Source organism: Haemorhous mexicanus, chromosome 6 (assembly GCF_027477595.1).
Source record: "Haemorhous mexicanus isolate bHaeMex1 chromosome 6, bHaeMex1.pri, whole genome shotgun sequence".
NCBI classification, from domain to species: Eukaryota; Metazoa; Chordata; class Aves; order Passeriformes; family Fringillidae; genus Haemorhous; species Haemorhous mexicanus.
This window is the reverse complement of record NC_082346.1, coordinates 39,815,265-39,835,058: the sequence shown is the minus strand read 5'-3', so window position 1 is coordinate 39,835,058 and position 19,794 is coordinate 39,815,265. Positions and strand designations below refer to the sequence as shown.

The 19,794-nt window shown below is 36.4% G+C and overlaps 1 protein-coding gene across 3 annotated transcripts in view; it reads right to left on the bottom strand.

Annotated features, from left to right (window-relative positions):
- The window catches only part of NPAS3 (neuronal PAS domain protein 3), a 591,155-nt gene that overhangs the window by 396,942 nt on the left and 174,419 nt on the right, over positions 1-19,794 (bottom strand). For all 3 annotated transcript variants that reach the window (XM_059849891.1, XM_059849892.1, XM_059849893.1), the window contains one exon: positions 17,817-18,061. In XM_059849891.1, the coding sequence (XP_059705874.1) occupies positions 17,817-18,061 (245 nt within the window). The remainder of the gene's footprint in view (positions 1-17,816; positions 18,062-19,794) is intronic.

The window sequence follows — 19,794 nt, the reverse complement described above, 5'->3', positions numbered from 1 at the left end:
ACAAAACAATTTCCATTAAATTATATTTCAGATTATTATCAATATCTGTTCTAAATGAGGGGGAAAAAAAATCTCATTTTGTTGAAAGACATATAATGAGCTGAAAAACAGTTGAATTCAGAGTTCCTCTTAGTGCAGTTTGATCATTATTGGTAGAAGAATTGGTAGACTGGTAACTAACTGCAAAGTCAACTAACCAAGAATTACCTATCAATACACCGTCAATACCTTTAGATATGATACTACAAAATATTTAACATCATTGACCACTTAATTTTAAGAATCCTAAAAATACAAATGGTATTCAGTATCTGCTTAAATCCAGCAATTTTTCTTAAAATGGTTGTATCACAGAAAAATTAGATTGACTAGAATTCCTATGTTACATACTATGTCCCAAATTTTATACTTTTAAAAATTTCTAACTTGAAATATTGAATCAATTATGATTTTTAAAGGCAAGAAATGTAATGGTCAAACAAGAATGAAAAATCTATCTTTTCTCTTTAAAAAAACCCCATAATTTCTTCAATGAGCAAGAAGTACCATATTCTCTAGAACATGTATGGTTTACAAAAAATGATCATGGAGAGAAGAAAGTCCCACAAAATGTTCTGCCAGTGACAGTCAGCTGCCACGGATGCCAACTTGCTAGAGCAGAGCTGTGCTCTGGGAGGAAGAATCTTCCCTCAGCAAGGGTGACACCAGGGAGCACCAGCACAAACAGGACATCAGCAAAGGGACCACTCATTTGTCATTGCTTCTTCCTACCAGAAAGCAGAGTAATAAAGTCTTTTTAATCTTTTCCTCTATCCTTTGTCAAGCTTAGCTAGGAGAAAACAGCTGCTAATAAACATAAAGCTGTTACACACAAAGGGCTAGACTGTGCTCAGCCCAGTGAAGGGATAGAGCAGATATGCTGCTGCAGAGAGAAAATTTAGCCAGATTGCTTTCAAAGATTTTTGCAGAAGTGTCTGCTATTTTATGTTTTGTGACACAGCTAAAGTCTTACATTTTTTCAAGTGAGAAAATAATTCTAAACATTTTTTGCTACCAAAAAAAATTTCTCAATTTAGAATACTTCTCAGTGAATATAAAGCATTCAGTATGACCCAAATCAGAAAAGATCATTGTTTTCCCAAAGAGAAAAATTTTTAGACTGTTTAAGAATCCCTGGAAAAAAAAACAACCAAACACTTTGTCTCCAGTCACCTATAAAGTATGAGATGAGATCCTCAGAGTCAAGACTCAGGCAATCACCACAAGGGATACTTAATGCTCCTGCAGAACACACCAACTGCTCTTACCCTACTGAACAACAGTCACATCCCACTTCAAGCCATCCCTCAGATCATTCAGAGCCCACAAATTGCCATCAGAGGCCTCTCAACCTTGTTCCTGCTGCAGGCAGGGGTGGAATGCCCCTGGGCAGGGTCACCAGCCCAGCTGTTCCACCAGCACAGCCCTGCTCTGCTCTCTGGGGGCAGCACACCCCAGCACAGCCCTGGCTCTGCTCTCTGGGGGCTGCACAGCCCAGCACAGCCCTGCTGTGCTCTCTGGGGGCTGCACAGCCCAGCACAGCCCTGCTCTGCTCTCTGGGGGCTGCACACCCCAGTACAGCCCTGCTCTGCTCTCTGGGGGCTGCACAGCCCTGCTCTGCTCTCTGGGGGCTGCACACCCCAGTACAGCCCTGCTCTGCTCTCTGGGGGCTGCACACCCCAGCACAGCCCTGCTCTGCTCTCTGGGGGCTGCACACCCCAGTACAGCCCTGCTGTGCTCTCTGGGGGCTGCACAGCCCAGCACAGCCCTGCTCTGCTCTCTGGGGGCTGCACAGCCCAGCACAGCCCTGCTCTGCTCTCTGGGGGCTGCACAGCCCAGCACAGCCCTGCTCTGCTCTCTGGGGGCTGCACACCCCAGCACAGCCCTGCTCCAGCCTCTGCCCTGCCAGCTGCAGTCCAGCAGGACCACAGGGTCCCTGAAGGCCCTGCAGTAGCAGTGGTGATTGTCCCCAGGGATGCAGGTCAGTCAGGAAATTCCTGGCACAAGCATGAACTGTGCCTTTGAAAGACTGATGCTTACACACCATATCAATAACTGACTTTCATATTTTCAGAATTTTTTCTGTTCACTTTGGATTCTTTGGGATTTTTTGCCTTTTCCTTTTTTTTTCCTTTGTGTATGGGCAAATATCATTACTACCTCTGTTTTCCTTTGTTCCTCAAAAAAACCCAGAATGCACATAATTTTTGAGTAGAAGAAATTATTTCTGCTTTTGAACCTCTGCAAAAAGCCAGTTGAGGGACTATCTGGCTATAAGTAACTAGATCATTCTTCCAGGGAAAAACAAAAGAGAACAAAAAACCCCAACCCAGGAATCCAAACACAAAATCTGTGAATTCAGAATTCATGTACTTGTGCCTCAGAGGTTTTGGCCTTCATTACCAAAACACATAGATCCACATACAAAGCTTTTTCACCTCTGAAATATGCAACAACGCTTTTATTGAAACTGCAGGAAACACACCTGAATAAAACCCAGTTATTTCTCACAGAACTGAAGTATTGTGAGCATTGATACACCATTCAAGCTGGATGAAAAGCATGTCCTACACTATGTCTACCATTTATTTTAATGACATTCTACACAGTATTTAAAAAAAAAGCTGCAAAATATTCTCTTCAGGTGTTGTTCAGGACAATGACAATTATTACTAATGTATGGAAATATCATTACAGAAAAATATTTTAGAAGCTGGAGTTACTGATTGACTAGAGTCTGTTTAGATGCCTGTTTACAAGTGGGGAGACAATTTTGTGGCAAAAAGCTGAGAGAGGAAGTTGAGCTAACCCTCCTGCACTACAAACACGGAGAGCTACTTTGGGAATTCTGCCTGAAAATCCCTGCTTCACTTCAGATGCATCCAGTAAAACAGTGGAAAGGAGGAATAGAAGATCCAATAGTAAAGAAATACGGTCTGAGGGATGGAGCAGACAACATAAGTTATTAGCTGCAGCACTCTTTATTGCTAGCTATTGAATACACTCTGCAATAACATGTGCAAAGTATTTTGAGAGCTTCAAATTACAATTCTTGTATAAATGTGAAGAAGTAATATTGTATGTTCCAGAAACCTCTTCATTCATAAAATATTCCTGACCATATGTCTGTAAACTAATAGCAATCACCAAAATGGCATGAAACATGGCACAAAAAAGTGTGAAAAATAACACATGACAGAGATCTGATACATTTCCAGGAAGAAGTTTCAGGGGAAAACACTCCAAAGTCAGCAACATTCAGTGGCTATCAGAAATTTATTTCTTCTCATTTTGTTATTACCTAATAATCCCAACTATACTGGCAGTAAAAGGTTAAAAAGAAAATAAATTAAGATTATTTTTAATCATTACATACAGAAAAATAATTAACTCAGTATGCTTATTTATCTATTTTTTGCTAGTTGATTAAATTAATGATTGATGACAGGTTCCTTGTTTTCTTTTCCTTCATTTTGTCAGTATAAATGATCAGAATGAAACTAAACGGAGACATCAAACTCAAATTGTTAGAAGCACAAAATATAAAGCAGATGGATCCAGATTATTTCAACTTTCTTGTTACTCTAGTATAACTTAGTAAAATGCATTTATATATGCACAAAGAATTCCATTGTGAGCAGAAATAAACAGCAACCTGACTTACTTTCTTCTCAAATATTACATATTAATATTCAGACTTCCCTTTTAAAAAAGAGTCTTTTAATAATTTTGTAGAGAAATTGTGCAAATGAATGTACTTATCCTATTTATCCTTAGATAAACATAAAATTTATCATTGGATAAATCATAGCAAACAGTTTGTGCAAAGATGCCAAAGCATTCTTAAATGCTGACTAGTAGTTCTGAATAACACAACCCTAGTATATAGCTTTGGGGAAGATATAAGGGAAAATATGGGCACAGTCAATTGAAAAATTGTCCTTTGGGTAATGTGAGATGAAGGAAGAAAGTGAGCTAGAGAGTGAGTGGTCTCTTGTCTGCCCGTAAGTGTACACTCAGCATCCTCCCAGCAGAGAAATGGTGAGTTAGCCCACTGCATATGCAAGGATTTTCTTTTCTTACTCACTTCACATGTAAGAGAAGCAAGACCTAAGTTCTGAAATCACTCCAAATTTTTGGAGGACAGATGAAATCCCAGGACTCTGAAGTGAGGACTGAGGCAGTTTCCCCTGAGCTGACCAAAAATTGCTGGCTGGGCTAGGAAAGTTAACTGAGTGCAACTGCATTTTTGAAAGTTAAAGGAATTGACCCAGAAGTCTCAGGAGACTGCTTTTATATGGGATTTAAAAGAAAGTAAAATATCTTTCTCCCAGAGCGATTCACAGTGGTAAGTGGTCAAGAGCTTGAAACCTTTGTTACTTACAGAATTTATTGTTGAGAGCACAACTGAAGGAAGTCCCTGGCAAAATCTCTGGCTTTCCTTCCACTTCTGAAGAAACTACTTGATTCTGAAGCAGCCATTTTTTGGTTGAAGACATGTCTCATCTCTTTTCACTACTTGGAAATACTAGAGACAGCTGTGCTCAAATCATGCAGAGAGTTTGAGTTCACTTAACTCTAATTTTTAACCAGGAGAAGTCTGAATTCAGGAGTCTGAATTCTTTTCCTCCTATTTCCATACAAATTCTGTCTTCAGCTAATATGCTCTCTTAGAAAGTCAGTTACTTTTCTCTAGAGATCCCTAATTTCTGTGCACCACAGTATTAGGATTCTAGAGGTGACTCTGAGGCAGTTTTGGGTTGAAGGAAACCATTTGCATGTGTTTACGAAGGATCTCCTAAGCTCACTCAGTTTGACTGAGTTTCCCTTGTCCAGATATGATATTGATACCCAACATGACAATTCAAGTTGCATGAATAAGACAGGTATCAGACTGGAAGGTGTCATAAGGAACTTTTCAGACAACTCCAAACAGATTTTTTTTTCTGAGAAATCTTCTGAAGTCTGTGGGTAAGATGATACTGCACTTGTGCTGCCCTGGCCCATTCAACATCCTAACTAAGAAACCCATTTGCCCCAGAAGATTACTTCCCCAGTCTCACCTTGTGGTACCTGTTCTCTATGTTCAGCTCTATCAAAAACTATTCCTACTGGAAGAATTATGCCATTGAAAGAAAATATAAAATCAAGGGTAACCTTCAGTATTCACAATTATTCATAACCTTTTGACATTGTTCAATCCTTATCAGCAGAAGGAATTCAGAACCACATCACAATGAGACAGACATTCAGGTTAATTCCCAAAGTAAAAAACCCACCAAAATGGCATGTCCATATTACATGAAAATAGATATTGGATGGATATTTAACCCAGTGACGTGTATATCAAATACACGTCACTAGGTTAAACCAAAGAACATCACACTGGAATAACTACTGCAAGTTTTACTTTAAGTCTTTATGACACTGTTACTGAAATATTCTGTTCAGCTCTGGTTTCCTCCACTCTCAAAATATGTTAGAAAATTGGATACGACTCAAGTAAGAGCTACAAGAATGATTAGACTTCTAAAAGTCATTCCCTATAGTGAAAGACTAAGAAAGCTCAATTTATTTAGTTACTGAAAAGAAGGTTAAGAGGATCACAATACCTACATGTGGAAGAGATTTCTGACAGTAGGCAGCTCATTAATCTAGCGAAAAAGGCATAACAAGATCCAGTGTTTGGATGCTGAAGCTGAAATAAGACTACAAATGAGGCACGCTTTTTTCACAGTGACAGTAATTAACCGCTGGAACAATCTGCCCAGGGATGTAGTTGATTCTTTATCATTTAAATGCTTTACATCAACATTAGATACTTTCCAAAGAGATAAGCCTATGTCTCAAACAGATGCAGAAAATACTGGATGAGGTTCTGTCTTGGGTCTGCAAGAAGTCAGGCTGGATGCTTATCAGAGCTGCTCAGCATTGTACCTCGACACAATAGTGCCAGACTGTTCTGCACCTCCAGGACCAATCATCTCACAGCCATCGTGTCCACCCTTGGTGTGCAGTTCTGCTCAGACTGAACAAATGCTGTCTCCAAATTCACCTTCCTCTTTGACAGGTAAAATGAAAACCCTCCCAAGGCAGATATGGATACCTTCACAGATATCCTTTGACATATTCACTGTCTGGCATAATCACTGCTGGAGATCAAAATACACCAAAACTGCCAATAAGCACGTGGTGTAAAGCTGTTTGAGCACTGACTTTGCCAGATGCTCCCATCCAAGGAGCATCTCTTGGGCTAACTCCAAGCTAGTGATGAGTGAATAGATACACAGCAAATGGCCTCTCAACATAGCTGCCTGTATGTAAAATACAGTTCCTTTATGTCTAATGAGTTGTTGGAGAATCAGGAAGCTCCATGAGAATGGAGAAACCAACTAAAGCCAAATGTATGATGAGGTTAGGTGAGCTACTAAATTTCCTCTCAGCTCCTTAGTAACATTCATAAAAGAAAGCTCGCCCTTTAAATCTTCAGGATAGGATGTTAGAGCAAAAGAATAGCCGAGAAAAAAAAAAGTATTAAATAGATGACAAAAAAAATTAGCTTCAGAAGAACAAAACTATTCACCCCATTTATTTACCTCTAGGAAGGGATGGAAAGAACTATTTAAAATATAAATAAAAATAAAAACTATACACGGACTGTTTTAAGAAGGTGGAAGTGCACAGAAAATCAGTCGCACTTGGATTTGCCATACAATATACACACTATAGACTTTTATAGATGTTTTTTGAATACCTGGTTATTATATTTTTTTTTCTTTTGACACTTAAAAGATTGGTAATGGACTACAAAATCTTTGAAAATTACTAAAGGGAGGGTTTCTTTATTATGAGATACACCTAATTAAGACAATATAACAGAGAGATTCAATATAAAATGGATTAGCAGTAGTCCTCCTATTAGATTTCTTCATTACCTACCCTGAGTGCAAATCTTCATGTTATTCTCAAAAATATCTCCTCATAGACATGGGTTAAATTTCTGAATGGGTTAAAATTCCTTTCATTAAATACAGCATTCTTGCAAAGGACATGACTATAGTGTAATTGGTTGAGAACTGGACTCTTGGACTTGTGACGTGGGAAGAGGGCTCTGTTTCCTGCTCTAACACACACTACACTTGGGATATTGAAAAGTCACTCTTGGCTTTGCAAATATGCTCAGCAGCTGCTTCTTATGATCAGATTACCAAAGTGCTGAAATCTTTTGAAAATCTGGCTATTTATTTTGTTGCTGAATAAGATCAGAGATCTTTTGAAATTTGGCTCCAGTTGGAGTGCTGTGCTCTTTTGAAAAGCTAGCCCTAAATCTGTAGACGCCTCAGTTTCTCTATTAGCATTATCAGCACTGTTCTGCATCAAGAGGATGAGAATAAGCTCACATACACAGTAATTAAAATTTGAAAAGGGATATATAGATGTACAATTGCTCTTATAACTGTAGAAATACAATATGCACCTATAAAAGAAAATAAAAAAGCAGTTCCTGATTTTCCCTAACATTTTTACAAATGGTTTTCTGTAAGATATACAGTTATATGGTGTTGACAATATTATTCTTGCTATAGGTAAAGTTTGGGACTTGTCTACATGCATTAAAATGTGAGCAAAGCTACTTCTCCATCTTCCTTTTATGGTTATAAATATGTGTTTAACTATTTTACAGATGATGAAATAAGCCACAGAATTTTGTACTTGCATGTGGTATCATCCCATGCAAAGCAAAGCAAAAAGAATTTTTATAGGATACAAGTAGAGTGCAAAGTGACAACACACACATGCTTGCACAGATGCACTCAGCTAACTCTGTGTGAAAGAGTTATAGGGAATGATGGACTCAAGTACTGATAAGAAGGTAAGACTTTTCTAACAGCTCCATTCAGGAGGACAACTCTAGCACTACTGGTGTTTAAGAATTTTGTGAAGCACTTGCCTTTCTTTCTTTCCATAGTAACAGGAAGTGCAGTAACTAAAACCTTTGAAATTTAAAATAAAAATATTCACTTTGGCTTAAAAGCTAGCAAATAAACAGAAAATTATCTTCCTTAAGGGAGCCTGATATTTTAAAACAACACAAGTTCCCCAGCTGTGTAGTGATTCTTATTTTGCTTGTGATCTCGGGTAGATACAGAGGCTTACATGTTCTCTAAATTGTAAGCTCTATATGAAGGGTGTTCTTTAATTACTGACAGCTAATGAAAACAGTTTTTACTGATCTCTCTAATGTCCTGGGAAAGTCTTTACTATGGATTCATTGTATTCTACTTTATATCCCTGATTGAAATGGGAGACCACAAGAGCATAGGGATTTGGTGGAATCTCCATTTCATTCCTCTGGCTTCAAAGAGAACAGTTGCAGAAATTAAGCTGCGTTGATATTGTGGTCAAACTTTGGTCAGACTGTGGTTATACTTGCATATTATATAGATATAATATCAGTGCACTTTGGTTTTTAAAACTGCTGGATCTACAGTCAGTATCTAAATGTTGCCCAGCTGATCAGAGGGATCTAATATAACTATTACATGAAAATAAATATTATTAAATATTCTATTACATGAAAATAAATATTATTAAATATTATTAAATCCATATGTTTCACTTCCAGGGCTTTATTATTTGCTCAAAATATTGAGACAGTCACTTTGGAAAATGCTGCAAACATATGATATGGGAAACATAGGTTTTCTATTTCAAAAAATATTTTGTGTTTTATTTCATTTCAGACAAAATATTTTCTTTGAGTCAATCTTTCACTTGCAATATAGAGTGATGTAACTCTTGGTATAACCAGTATTGTAAAAGTCCATTCAGCTACAGTGCTTTATTCCCGCTAAGCATGTCAATCTGGGTTTTTTTTGGTTTTTTTAATTTTTTTTTTAAATTTGTTTGTTTGGGGGGTTTTCTAGGTTTCTGCTGCATTAATTATGGGTTGGTTAACCCATTTCTCCATACAGATGTATTTATTATCCCTGCAATAGATATCCCTCAACAAGATCTAAAAGCAGGATTCATTCAATGGGAGATATATGGTAGAAGTTCAGATGACCCAGAAAACCAATAAGCTACAATAACAGAAGACTAAGCTCTATTGAATCCAGCAGGGCTTTATGTATGTCCTTACATTCTCTGCCCAGCTGAGGAGACTAAGGTATGAATGCTATACTGAAACTATTAAATCCAACCACAAGATCCTATTCCCGAACCACTTTCATTTGCAAAATGGTGCGCTACGATATTAAGCTTAACTGAGGCTTTGTCCAAAGCACTCTTCATAGCAAAGACACTTTCCTTCTGCTCAGAAAAGGGAGAATAAAAAGACAAATAGAAGTTCCATCAGATATTGCAATCTGCAGATAGCAACAGCCTTTTTTCATTTTACATATCAAAAACTACAGCAGTGATTACTGTTCCTGATTACTACAAGCAAAAAGCAGAACAAGCGCTTTTGGCACACCGGATTCATTGCACATCTGTAATTGGCCAACCCATCATGTGCATTATTTCAAAAAGTAATGTAGACTGCACATATAATTTAAGATATTCATGCTTCTAAAAAAGACCACCTGGAGCTAACCCATGCAACATAAAACATGAATGTGAAAATCATATGGAAGCATTTTATTAAGAACTTTGGAAAAGCGGATGTTGTGGCACTGACTTCTTACACAGAAATTTCCACTGGATGAAAATCCATATCATTACAGTGAAAAGAAATTAATTTTGTTTTAATTTGAAAGTTTTCAAATTAAAATGTTTAGTATCACTAATGTTTGGTTTATTTTAGCATCACTACTAAGGTTGGAGCCAAAGCAACCATCAATACACTACTCCTCCTGATATATTTACCTCTGCAAGTCAGAAGTCCATGCTTTTGCCAAAACCCACTCTGCCAACACTATCCATATTCTCAACCATGAATTGTAATGACAATGCCCTTCAACTTTTAGCAGGAATGAGGAAAGTATGTTCTCGACTTAGGAGTGAATTTTTATTGACATGCTAAGAATTACTGTACACAGAAAGGCATCCACATTGAAGGAAGAAAGAATAAAGTAAAAAGTTAAAAACTTTGGAGTTTCTTTTAAATATTAATATTGTTCACCAGATTGTTTTCATTACAAAGGCTGCATTAAGGATGCACGCATGTAGAGAAAGATGCAGGACTACAAAAAGGAGAGAGTCAGTCCTGGATACCGAATACAAGAGGAAGATATTTTGATATTTGGGGTTTCAGCTCTGGACTCCAAAAAAACAAAAAGCCTCAAATGGCTAAGAATAATAAACTATATTAAAAGAACATAATAAATATGCAATATTGACCAAATCATTTTAAGTGCACAAGAAGAGAAAGGAAGATGAAGTGCAGTGTAATAGAATGGAAATGCAGTACTGTTGTGAGTGAGAGAAAAGACACTAATGTCACCTTTGCTATTTCCTTGCTCTTAAAACACTTAATGTTTGGTTGTTTTCCTATTTAATTGTTAAGTTTCAAGGTAAAATTCTAGCAATAAACAACTCTTCTAGGGACTGACATCTGATTGACAACATTTTAGAGCAAGTATTAATTTGTTATCAGCAGTAAATGCTTTGTGTCTCCACAGAAGTGATGGATAGAACTTTTTATGGTACAAATAAAGCACCATGAGAAAGTAAATCATTCACTCATTTCTGCTAACAGAAGTGGAAGGATCTGGTAGGTTCTTTTTATGCGTTTCTTCATGCAAAAAAAAAAAAAAACACCAAAAAAAAACCCCAAAAAAACCCTAACTTGAAATGTTTTCCTATTGTTTCTGTTCAGCTTCAAAAAAAAAACCCAGAACCTTTCCAAGTCCTTTAACTCCAGTAGCCTAGCATTTAGGACAGCAATGACTACAATAAAATAATAATAGCGATAATAGTAGAAGTCATAGTAATAACAACAACAACACCAAAAAAAACAACGTTCTTATACTGAAAAAAAAAATTAGGTTTGATTTACTAAGCTGTATAGATCATTGTCTATGATCCAAAAATCATTGTAATTTGTGAGTTTTAAATCAGCAACCAAGCCATGTTTAATCCCAGTTTCTTGATGATCATACCCAGAGCAGATTCTGTAGAAAAACAGAAACTCCTTTCTTAATAGTAACTATCACTTTAACCCACTTTCCCAGAGCAATTAATTATACAGTTAATGTGTTTAACTTGGTTCTGCCAACATAATATTCTTACAATATTTCAAAACCATAATTAATAAGAACTAGGACTCTAAATGCTTTACAAATACTTCAGTATACAATGCAAATCCTAGTTAACTGGACTTGCAGTTTCAGACATTTAAGCTAGGATTGTTTGAGAAGAATTACTTTCCATTTATCCATGTTTGTTGAAAAAATATAACAATCTTACTTTTATCCCTTTAGTGCAGGAAATGTCCCAGTATTCTGCCTATAATGCTTTGAGGCTGAAACAGCTCAGTACTATAAACTTTGCAACACCAGCACTTGCAAAGTATGGACTGTCATGAAAATGGTACTGTAACCTGAACTAGAAAGACTTGTAGAATTGATTCTGTACAAGCAAGCACTTCAATAAACCTTATCAATCTCTTCTGCCTTTTCTACATCATTAGAAGTTTTATTATACCTTACTTCTAAAGAGTCTATATTCTTACCAGAATTATTTAACATTTTTAATACACATAAACCCATTCTTTCTTGAATTATTCCAATCCAATTAGATTTTTTTTCTTAATGACTCTACTTGCCCTTGCCAATATTCTGCATCTCAGACAGTCTAGTTTATCTTGCTATATACTTCCCTTTAATTATGCAAGTTTTCTATAAATACACATACATATTTCTTCAACTTAATTATTTTACTGTCATTCTTGAAAAGGACACAGTTTTAGAATTTTCAGGCGCATAGGAAATTATAATTTCTTTTTTTTTTTCTTTAGGGGTTCTAGTCCTAGCTGTTATTCTATTTTGTTTATTTATTCTATTATTTTATTTTTTCATCAAAATTATTCCTCATTATCAGTTTCACCCATCAGTTTTCCCACTAGCAAACAGTCCCTGAAATGCACTAAGCATATTTGTTGACACCCTCCCCCAACTGCCAAATTTGAAGTCAATCAGGTCATGATCCCTTGTCACCCAGCAACAACCAACTCAGCCCCATATTCAATTCATCTTGTCTATGACAATGAGATTCAAACTGAGCTACCTCATTCTGGGTCCCATATCTTTCATACCAGAAAACCATCAATAATTCTCACAGGGAACATTCATGTTTTACCACTGACTTCTGGAAATTTTCAGCACTTGGTTTCAGCACATTCCAAAAAAACCTAGTCATCTTTAACTCATGCCTTTAATAGTAAGGTACCTCTGCCTATGGCTGCACTGCTACATAAAGAGGTTTACAGTGGATAAACATTATGTTTACAATCTGTGGTTGGTACTGATACACAGTCAGAGCACAACAGTAGCCTATATATAAACAGGGATCAGATTCTCATAAGAACAATGCCTGCAAGGCAGGGAGAAATAAATTACAGGGCTATCTGAATTCTCCAGCACGAGAGCAGAAATTCTGCACAAGGGATCTGGATATGGAGAGCCTTTTCATACCAAGGAACACCACCAATTCATCTGCATTATCCTGTCTTCATCTGATTGAGTTTTTCATATCAAACTTTGAAAAAAAAAATCTTAGGCCAAAAACACTATGGAAGAAAAGAATTCTTACTTTGCCCTTATAGATGGTTTCCCTGAGACAGAATTGTGTAGGGGTTCAGAACAGAAGGCTGATCTTTCTGGAAGGCTCGTGGGTTTTAGCAGGGAAAGGCTTGCACTATCTTGCACTTCCTGCTCGGAAGACAACACTCCTTTTAAAATATTAAAGGCCAACAACAGGTAATGTTATTTAAAGTGTTTCCACAATGAGGTCATGCAGAAGAGAACAACTTATTCATCTCTTACAAATGCATACATATGTAGCACAAAATATATTAGAAAAAGATATTTAAATTAATGAAAGTAATTCCACTTGACATTTGGGATAACAATTACCATACTTTCCAATTATCATTATTGCTTGTTTTCTTTCCCAGAGAATTCAAAGTGCTGGACTTATTTCCTCAACCCCGAGCCCTGCAGTATGATAAGACATCAAGTTCATTTTCAGCCTAGACTTACATACCTTGTTTATCTTGAGAATGGAACCTTTGAAAAACATGCTAGTTTAAAGGAAAAATGTGCAATTTTGTTTAAAAGTGCAATTTTTCTTCTTGTGGTTATCAATTTTTTTAAATCTCTCTGCCAATACAGACTTGAAGTAACATTGAGTGCTTTATGGCAAGGAACTTTTCAGAGTTGTATTTATTTACATTGAACAGGAACAATTTGGATGAGAAATATTTCAATACACCACAAATACTTCTGAGAGAATCTGATTTCTCCTACTACTGATATATATCAATTCCAGAATACAAATGAATAAAACTACTTAATTGCAGAATATGGAACACCAAAAGTAGAGATGGATAAACTATCAGTGACATTTTTACATAACCTACCAGCCAGTCAGAACTAAACACTGAAATCCTTTCCCACTCCTCAGCTACAATCTCTCACTCTTCTCTTACAGCAGAAGTAAGAGTTTTTTTTACTTATGCAGCATAAAATGTAAAGTTTTGGCATAGAAAAATAAAAATTATAAGCTCACTTTTAACTTGACATATCCAAAGCTGTCTTACATATTCTAGTTTCCACATGTCACATCATTCAACAGGAAATAAGACTTGTAACCTTGCAAAAACATTTGTATCTCCAAAGACAGAAATTAACACAGCACTTAAATGAAAAAAAAAAGAATTTAAATATGATAACTATTTCAATGTCATCGTGGCAAATTACCAGGACAAGGATTGAAAAATTAGGCACAGATTACTGGATTTATTTTCTGTTTCAAAAGAAACAGAAATTATAAAAGTTGCAAACTCTGTTCAAGGCAAAGGGTCATGAGCCTTCTTTTATTAGTGGCAGTGGTTCTGAGTCAGAACCAATGTCCCAAAGTTTGCCCAAAATCAAAATCCACAGCATGACTTTTCATCAAACACATTCAACACACTGAAGAAAATCACCATGCCTCACACTCCTCCTCTCCCTTCCTCTTTCTACTACTGAAAGAAAAAAGGAAAATCACGTGGCTTAGCAGAAAGACCCACAATACAGTGGATGAGAACATGAAAATTTGCATGATCTTTGAATGCTTTGAGAAAAAGTTTGTGCCAAAAGTGCAATGAAATTCAAAGTCAATAATTTGAAGACAATATTCCAAAATGCAAAGGTCCTCACAAGAGTTTGATGTTGGAACAGGACTACAGGGCGTAGTATCAGAATGCACAAGAGGATTTCAAGTTCCATGCAACATAAGACATCACTTTCTGCCTGAACACATAGTAAATACAATTAAAATACTTCTATTTCCAGATAACTTTCAGAAAACTCGGGCTTTAGTTCAAAAAATTGCTATGCAGCTTATTTACTGTTGTCCTCAGAACATATTCCAGAACTGGAAGACAGACCTTTAGAAGGATGGAAACAGAGGAGAAAAGTACTGTTATTGGTAACACATTGTACTTTCAAAGACTAAAAATTTTATTCCTACTGACTATAAGTAACATCTTGATTATTTTCTTCCACGTTGACTTACACCCCAGTCTTTAAGAACTGTCTTTAAACTTATCTACTATAAGGTGTGTGTTTATTTGTTTATAAGGACTGAGATTTCCTACACACAGAAAGCCTTAGACAATGTACCAAAAGAAAAATGACTGAAGTCTGCTGTATTAGAGGATGGAAATTTTTTTCCGTTTTTACCAAATGTCAAATCATTGGCTATTGCTTTTAAGATTAATAAAAGATATAATGGTTTTTAGATCGCCTCTAAATAAAGATTACTAAGAATGGAGAAATGATTTACCAATAGTCACCACAATGAGATTTCTTTAAAGGTTACAATCATCAGTTATTTAGCTGAAACACTGCTGAGAATGCCTGGTCATTTCTTGAATAATGCATAACGTTCATTACAGATTTGATCTGTATTATAACAATACAGATATTTATAAAATAATGGCGAAAACTATCTGTTACTTTCCAATTGCTCAAGATATTTCCATGAAGTAATTGACTCTGAAAATATTATATGGAGTTACCTGGGTCCTCATTTGCAAGCACAACTTGTAGTGATCACTACACAATAGGCATAAGAAAACAAACTCATCAGCCTTTACGGACTTCTAAGAAAAGCTGTTATAAATACAGGGCAGAGTAAAGGACCCTCCTAAAATACTGAATTAGGCTTATTTAATTGCCTAATTCAGTACAGTATTGGGGGCAAAATTTAAAACTAAGCTTTTAAATGAATGATAAACAGAAGCAGGTCAACACATTTGGGGGAAGAAAAAAAATAGCAGTTACCTATACGATGTAAGTACCTCTCAAATAATTTCCCAAAATATTTCTTTACGTCTATTCAGAAGATTGCTTGTGCACATACAAAGTATGTCTAGTGTTTTATTGTAGGTTTATCATCCATACTTCACATGAAACTGCAAGCTATTTATGTGAGCTTGTTTATACATATGAACTTCTTCAAGGGCAGCAAAAAGCAGCCTTAATAAATGAAACTGAATTTCTTTCGATGTAATTTCATGAATGTTTCATCAGAATGTGTTAACAGGTTTCTACGTAAAGAGAACTGCTGAAGTCATAAAATATACCTGTACTATACAGTTAAACCTGCTTATGGGGAATTCTTATACAGTGAAACACATTTTCATCAAGCATTGTTTCAATATACTGACACATAAATAATACAATCCTACTTAGCATTAAGCTAAGCACCCAAACAGGAGGAAAAACATGTCAAAACCCCTTGCTGAGCCCCCATACCCCTTGCACCTAAAGGAATGAGTACCATAGCACTACATGTTTAGAGGGGCAGGGTTATTATATCAGATAGGGTGAACAGACATTAAATGTTCACCCAGCTCATTTTTAGGGAGAAACATTAATCTAGATCAGACTAGTGATTTTGCTGTCTAAGACTAAGATTTTGTTCTTCCTTAAAATTCTTTTCTTCATTAGAATCTTTGCACAAAAATGAAGATTTGGTATTCAGGTATATATTCCAGAAGAGGAAAATGAAAAATAGATCCCAGATACTCTAAAAATACACAGAGATTGGCAGAGCTCAGAGTTTCAGTAACACAGGACAGCTTGTAGAAGCACAGACAGATCAGATTGTACAGCAGAGTCCACTTTACATCTACCTTGAAAAAATGTTTAATTGCCTGAGAATAAACTCTCATCCTCTGTAAAAGTGGGGAACATTTGCATATTATATCAGAAGCCTAATGAACCATGTTACACTCATGCCCTCGATGATGTAATTATTGCCTTTTTTTCCTCCGAGAATTATATATGATGTGGCAGATAATATAAATTAAATATATGAAATGATGGAACTGTGTCCAGCCACTAAATCATCAGTCTGAATCTGCACTGGTTTTTGCCCTCCATACCTCTCTCCATCCCTTGAAAATTCTAACTTTCCTTAAATAATATCACTCCCTTTTAATGGAAGAGCAGGTAAAAGCCTTTGCACCATCAATACAAATAAACCTTCATGGACAGCTGTGGGCTGATAAGTAAGATTATATTTCTACCTCCACCCTCAACCCTTAAAGGTGGCTTCTTTGTTTGCCTTGTGCTCTACATTCTATCTGGTTTAGTGTAGATTAAGAGTTTATAGTTCATGATTCATGAAAAAAACCTGAAGTGCTCAAATCTCATATGCTTCTTCCAAATATATGTTTCCTTCAAAACATGAGAGCAGTAGCTAAAATAAAGGAGTATTCTAGGCTGTGAAAGCCAGGACACCCAGAAATCCCAGGTTTGATAACTCTGATTTCTGTTACTGCAACTTAGTCCCTAATATAAAATACCTATCAGACAGAGATCACACTCATCCAGATGGGTAGCATTAGCTGAAAAAATAGTATATTACCAAAAAAAGTCCACTTTACACAGGTCATTGGAAAGGCTATTTAGGAGCAACATACGCACAGCCTCTATTTTGTGGCAACTCACATCTAAAACACTGCTTTTGCTCCCCAACTGCTTGTTTGAGCATTAAAAGAGATCTTTTAATCTGAAAACAGCCTATTTTGTTGATAAATGCCTACTGGCTCAGAAGTCAAAATAATTTCAATAGACATTATAGAAAGATAAATAATATCCTAGTCTCTCAGCTGAAGATTTAAGTATTTGGATGTGATGCTTTCAAACTTCAGAAAGATGTGATTCTACCTTTAAGGTATAGCCAGAAAATTAAGAGATTGACTTCTGAAATCAAGGAATAATGGCATTTTCATCTCTAACTTACACTTCCCTAAAAGACTAAAACAAAGCAACACAATAACAGGTAAACAACTTGAAAGAATTTAGTCTACATCATCCAGAAGACTTAGAGCTGTAATAGTTACATCATAGGTTTGTTGTTAAATAAAAAATAATTAAAATAAGAGGTTTATTTCACCTTCACATGGTGTCTTTCTCATGCAGACCTCAGATTTCCACATTTGAATCCCTTTAAAGGATTTGATATGCAGGGAAAGAAGAAAGGATGAAGGTAAAAATTTCAATTTAGAGGCTACTAAAGGCTGCCATATTCTATAGTACACATCAATATTTACTCCATACCTTTTACTGATGTATTAGGTGGAGGTCCTTCCATCCTCAAGTTCCATGGAGGATCACCTTGGTTAGCAAAGTCCCTCATTTTCAGATAGCTAATTGTAAGTCGGATGATGGATGCCTTGTCAAGCTGGCTGGTAATGGCTGCAGGCAGTGGCAACAACTTTGCCAACTCATAGAATTCAAAATTCTCCTTTCCGCGGCGAGAGCGAGCAGCATCTCGGGACTTTTCCTTCCTCAAAGCTTGTAAACTGAAAGGAAATACAGAAAGTAGGACATTCATCAGTATTAGTGTTCTGTCCCATTTAACCAATTTAATTTTTTCGCTGCAGGTCTTCTCTTCAAATTATCACATTTTTGAAATGCTGTTGCATATGGATCTACAGAATTCAGGATATATAAAATATTACTTCACAACTGAACGACTGAAACTAACAATAATATTTAGGTGGTGGTCAACATATATCATATAACTACTCTTAAATCACTTTAGCCACTTCCTTTTTAGCCTGTCTTTCCTTTGTCAGCTGACAGTCTCAAGAAAAAAAATCCCAAGAATACTGTGTACATGTGGAGTTTATATGTCTCAGTGCCATGGCTTCTCCTGGCTCACTGTAAGCCAATTTTTTCCTCAATTTTTGCCAAATTTTGACTCTTGGGAGAAGGTTAAAAGCAGATGATTCAAGTGTTTGCCACCTCTGACAGGAGCTGCAGTGCAGCCAAGATTACCAAACAGGTTGTACACTAACTGCTGAGACACAGAAGTGTAAGTCTGGTGTAAAAATGTGAAAATTCCTGTGTTTCATGAAGCTTTTCTTCAGGAGTTGTTCAACTGTCTTTGCAGTGGAAGCAGCAACCTTTGTCAGTGGGGTGAAAAAGCTGTTAATAGAGTTAAGTGACTCACATTTCTGACTGTAATTCTCAACCACATACATGGCAGACTGACAACTTTTTGACCAGAAAGGACCTTCTGCTTTACACAGAGCTGTTGGAAATGCAAAGACATTCATTTAGTCCTGTTTCATCATTTGCTACCACCAATACAGAACACACAAAGGCAACTCAGATTTTACTCCTGCGCTATTTGTTTAATTGGTGTAAAACTCCTGAATGCAATGAGATGACAATGGTTAACATCTGGGGGCTTTTTTTTTTTTTTTTTTTTTTAATACAGAGCAAAGTGTTCAATTCAGGATATTATAAGCTTCACAATACATCTGCCTTGATAGACTCAGGCTGGCACTGATGCTGGGGCTGGTGTCTGTCCATCACTGTGCAAGGTGAGTAGAAACTGTTCTTGTCCCTCATTAAGGGTCTAGCTTTCCTTTGCTTCATTTGCTTACCTACTAATTTGATGAAGTTAAAGCCACAATTCCACTAGCTAGTAGTTGTTTTCCCACAGAACCATTATATACAACCAGTATATAATGGAATAACAAATGCTTTCCTCCAGCTTCCACAACCCTTCCTGAAACCTTGGATTTATCAACAAAAAAGTCATAATGACAAGATCTACAAAAGCACTCTGACATATGAAGTAAATCAATAGAACTGAGGTATGCAGACAAAACACCATGAAGCTAAGAGCTCTATTTACCTGCTTTTCTAACTTGGGAATAAAGTGAAGAGTTTCTCTTGCTTTAATATTCATAACCACCTGCATTTTTGTAGCCATCTCTGCCACTTCAGACTTCGTAGGGCGTTGCAGCTGGGCCCTCAACAAACAAATGAAATCCCTCCATGACAGTTCCCTTAGTATGGTTAACATGTTACATTCCCTACACAACTCCATAACAATAGCAATTATATTTAAAAAGACAGTCTGGCTAAGAAATAGGAATGGTGAGATAAAGGTATGGGAGGAAACAGCACATCCTTACCCACAGGTAAAGATATAGAGTCTTACTGAATGATACAGTAAAGTACATATTTGGTTTTATAAACTCTACATAGAATGCTAGCATCTTGACTTGTAAACTATATT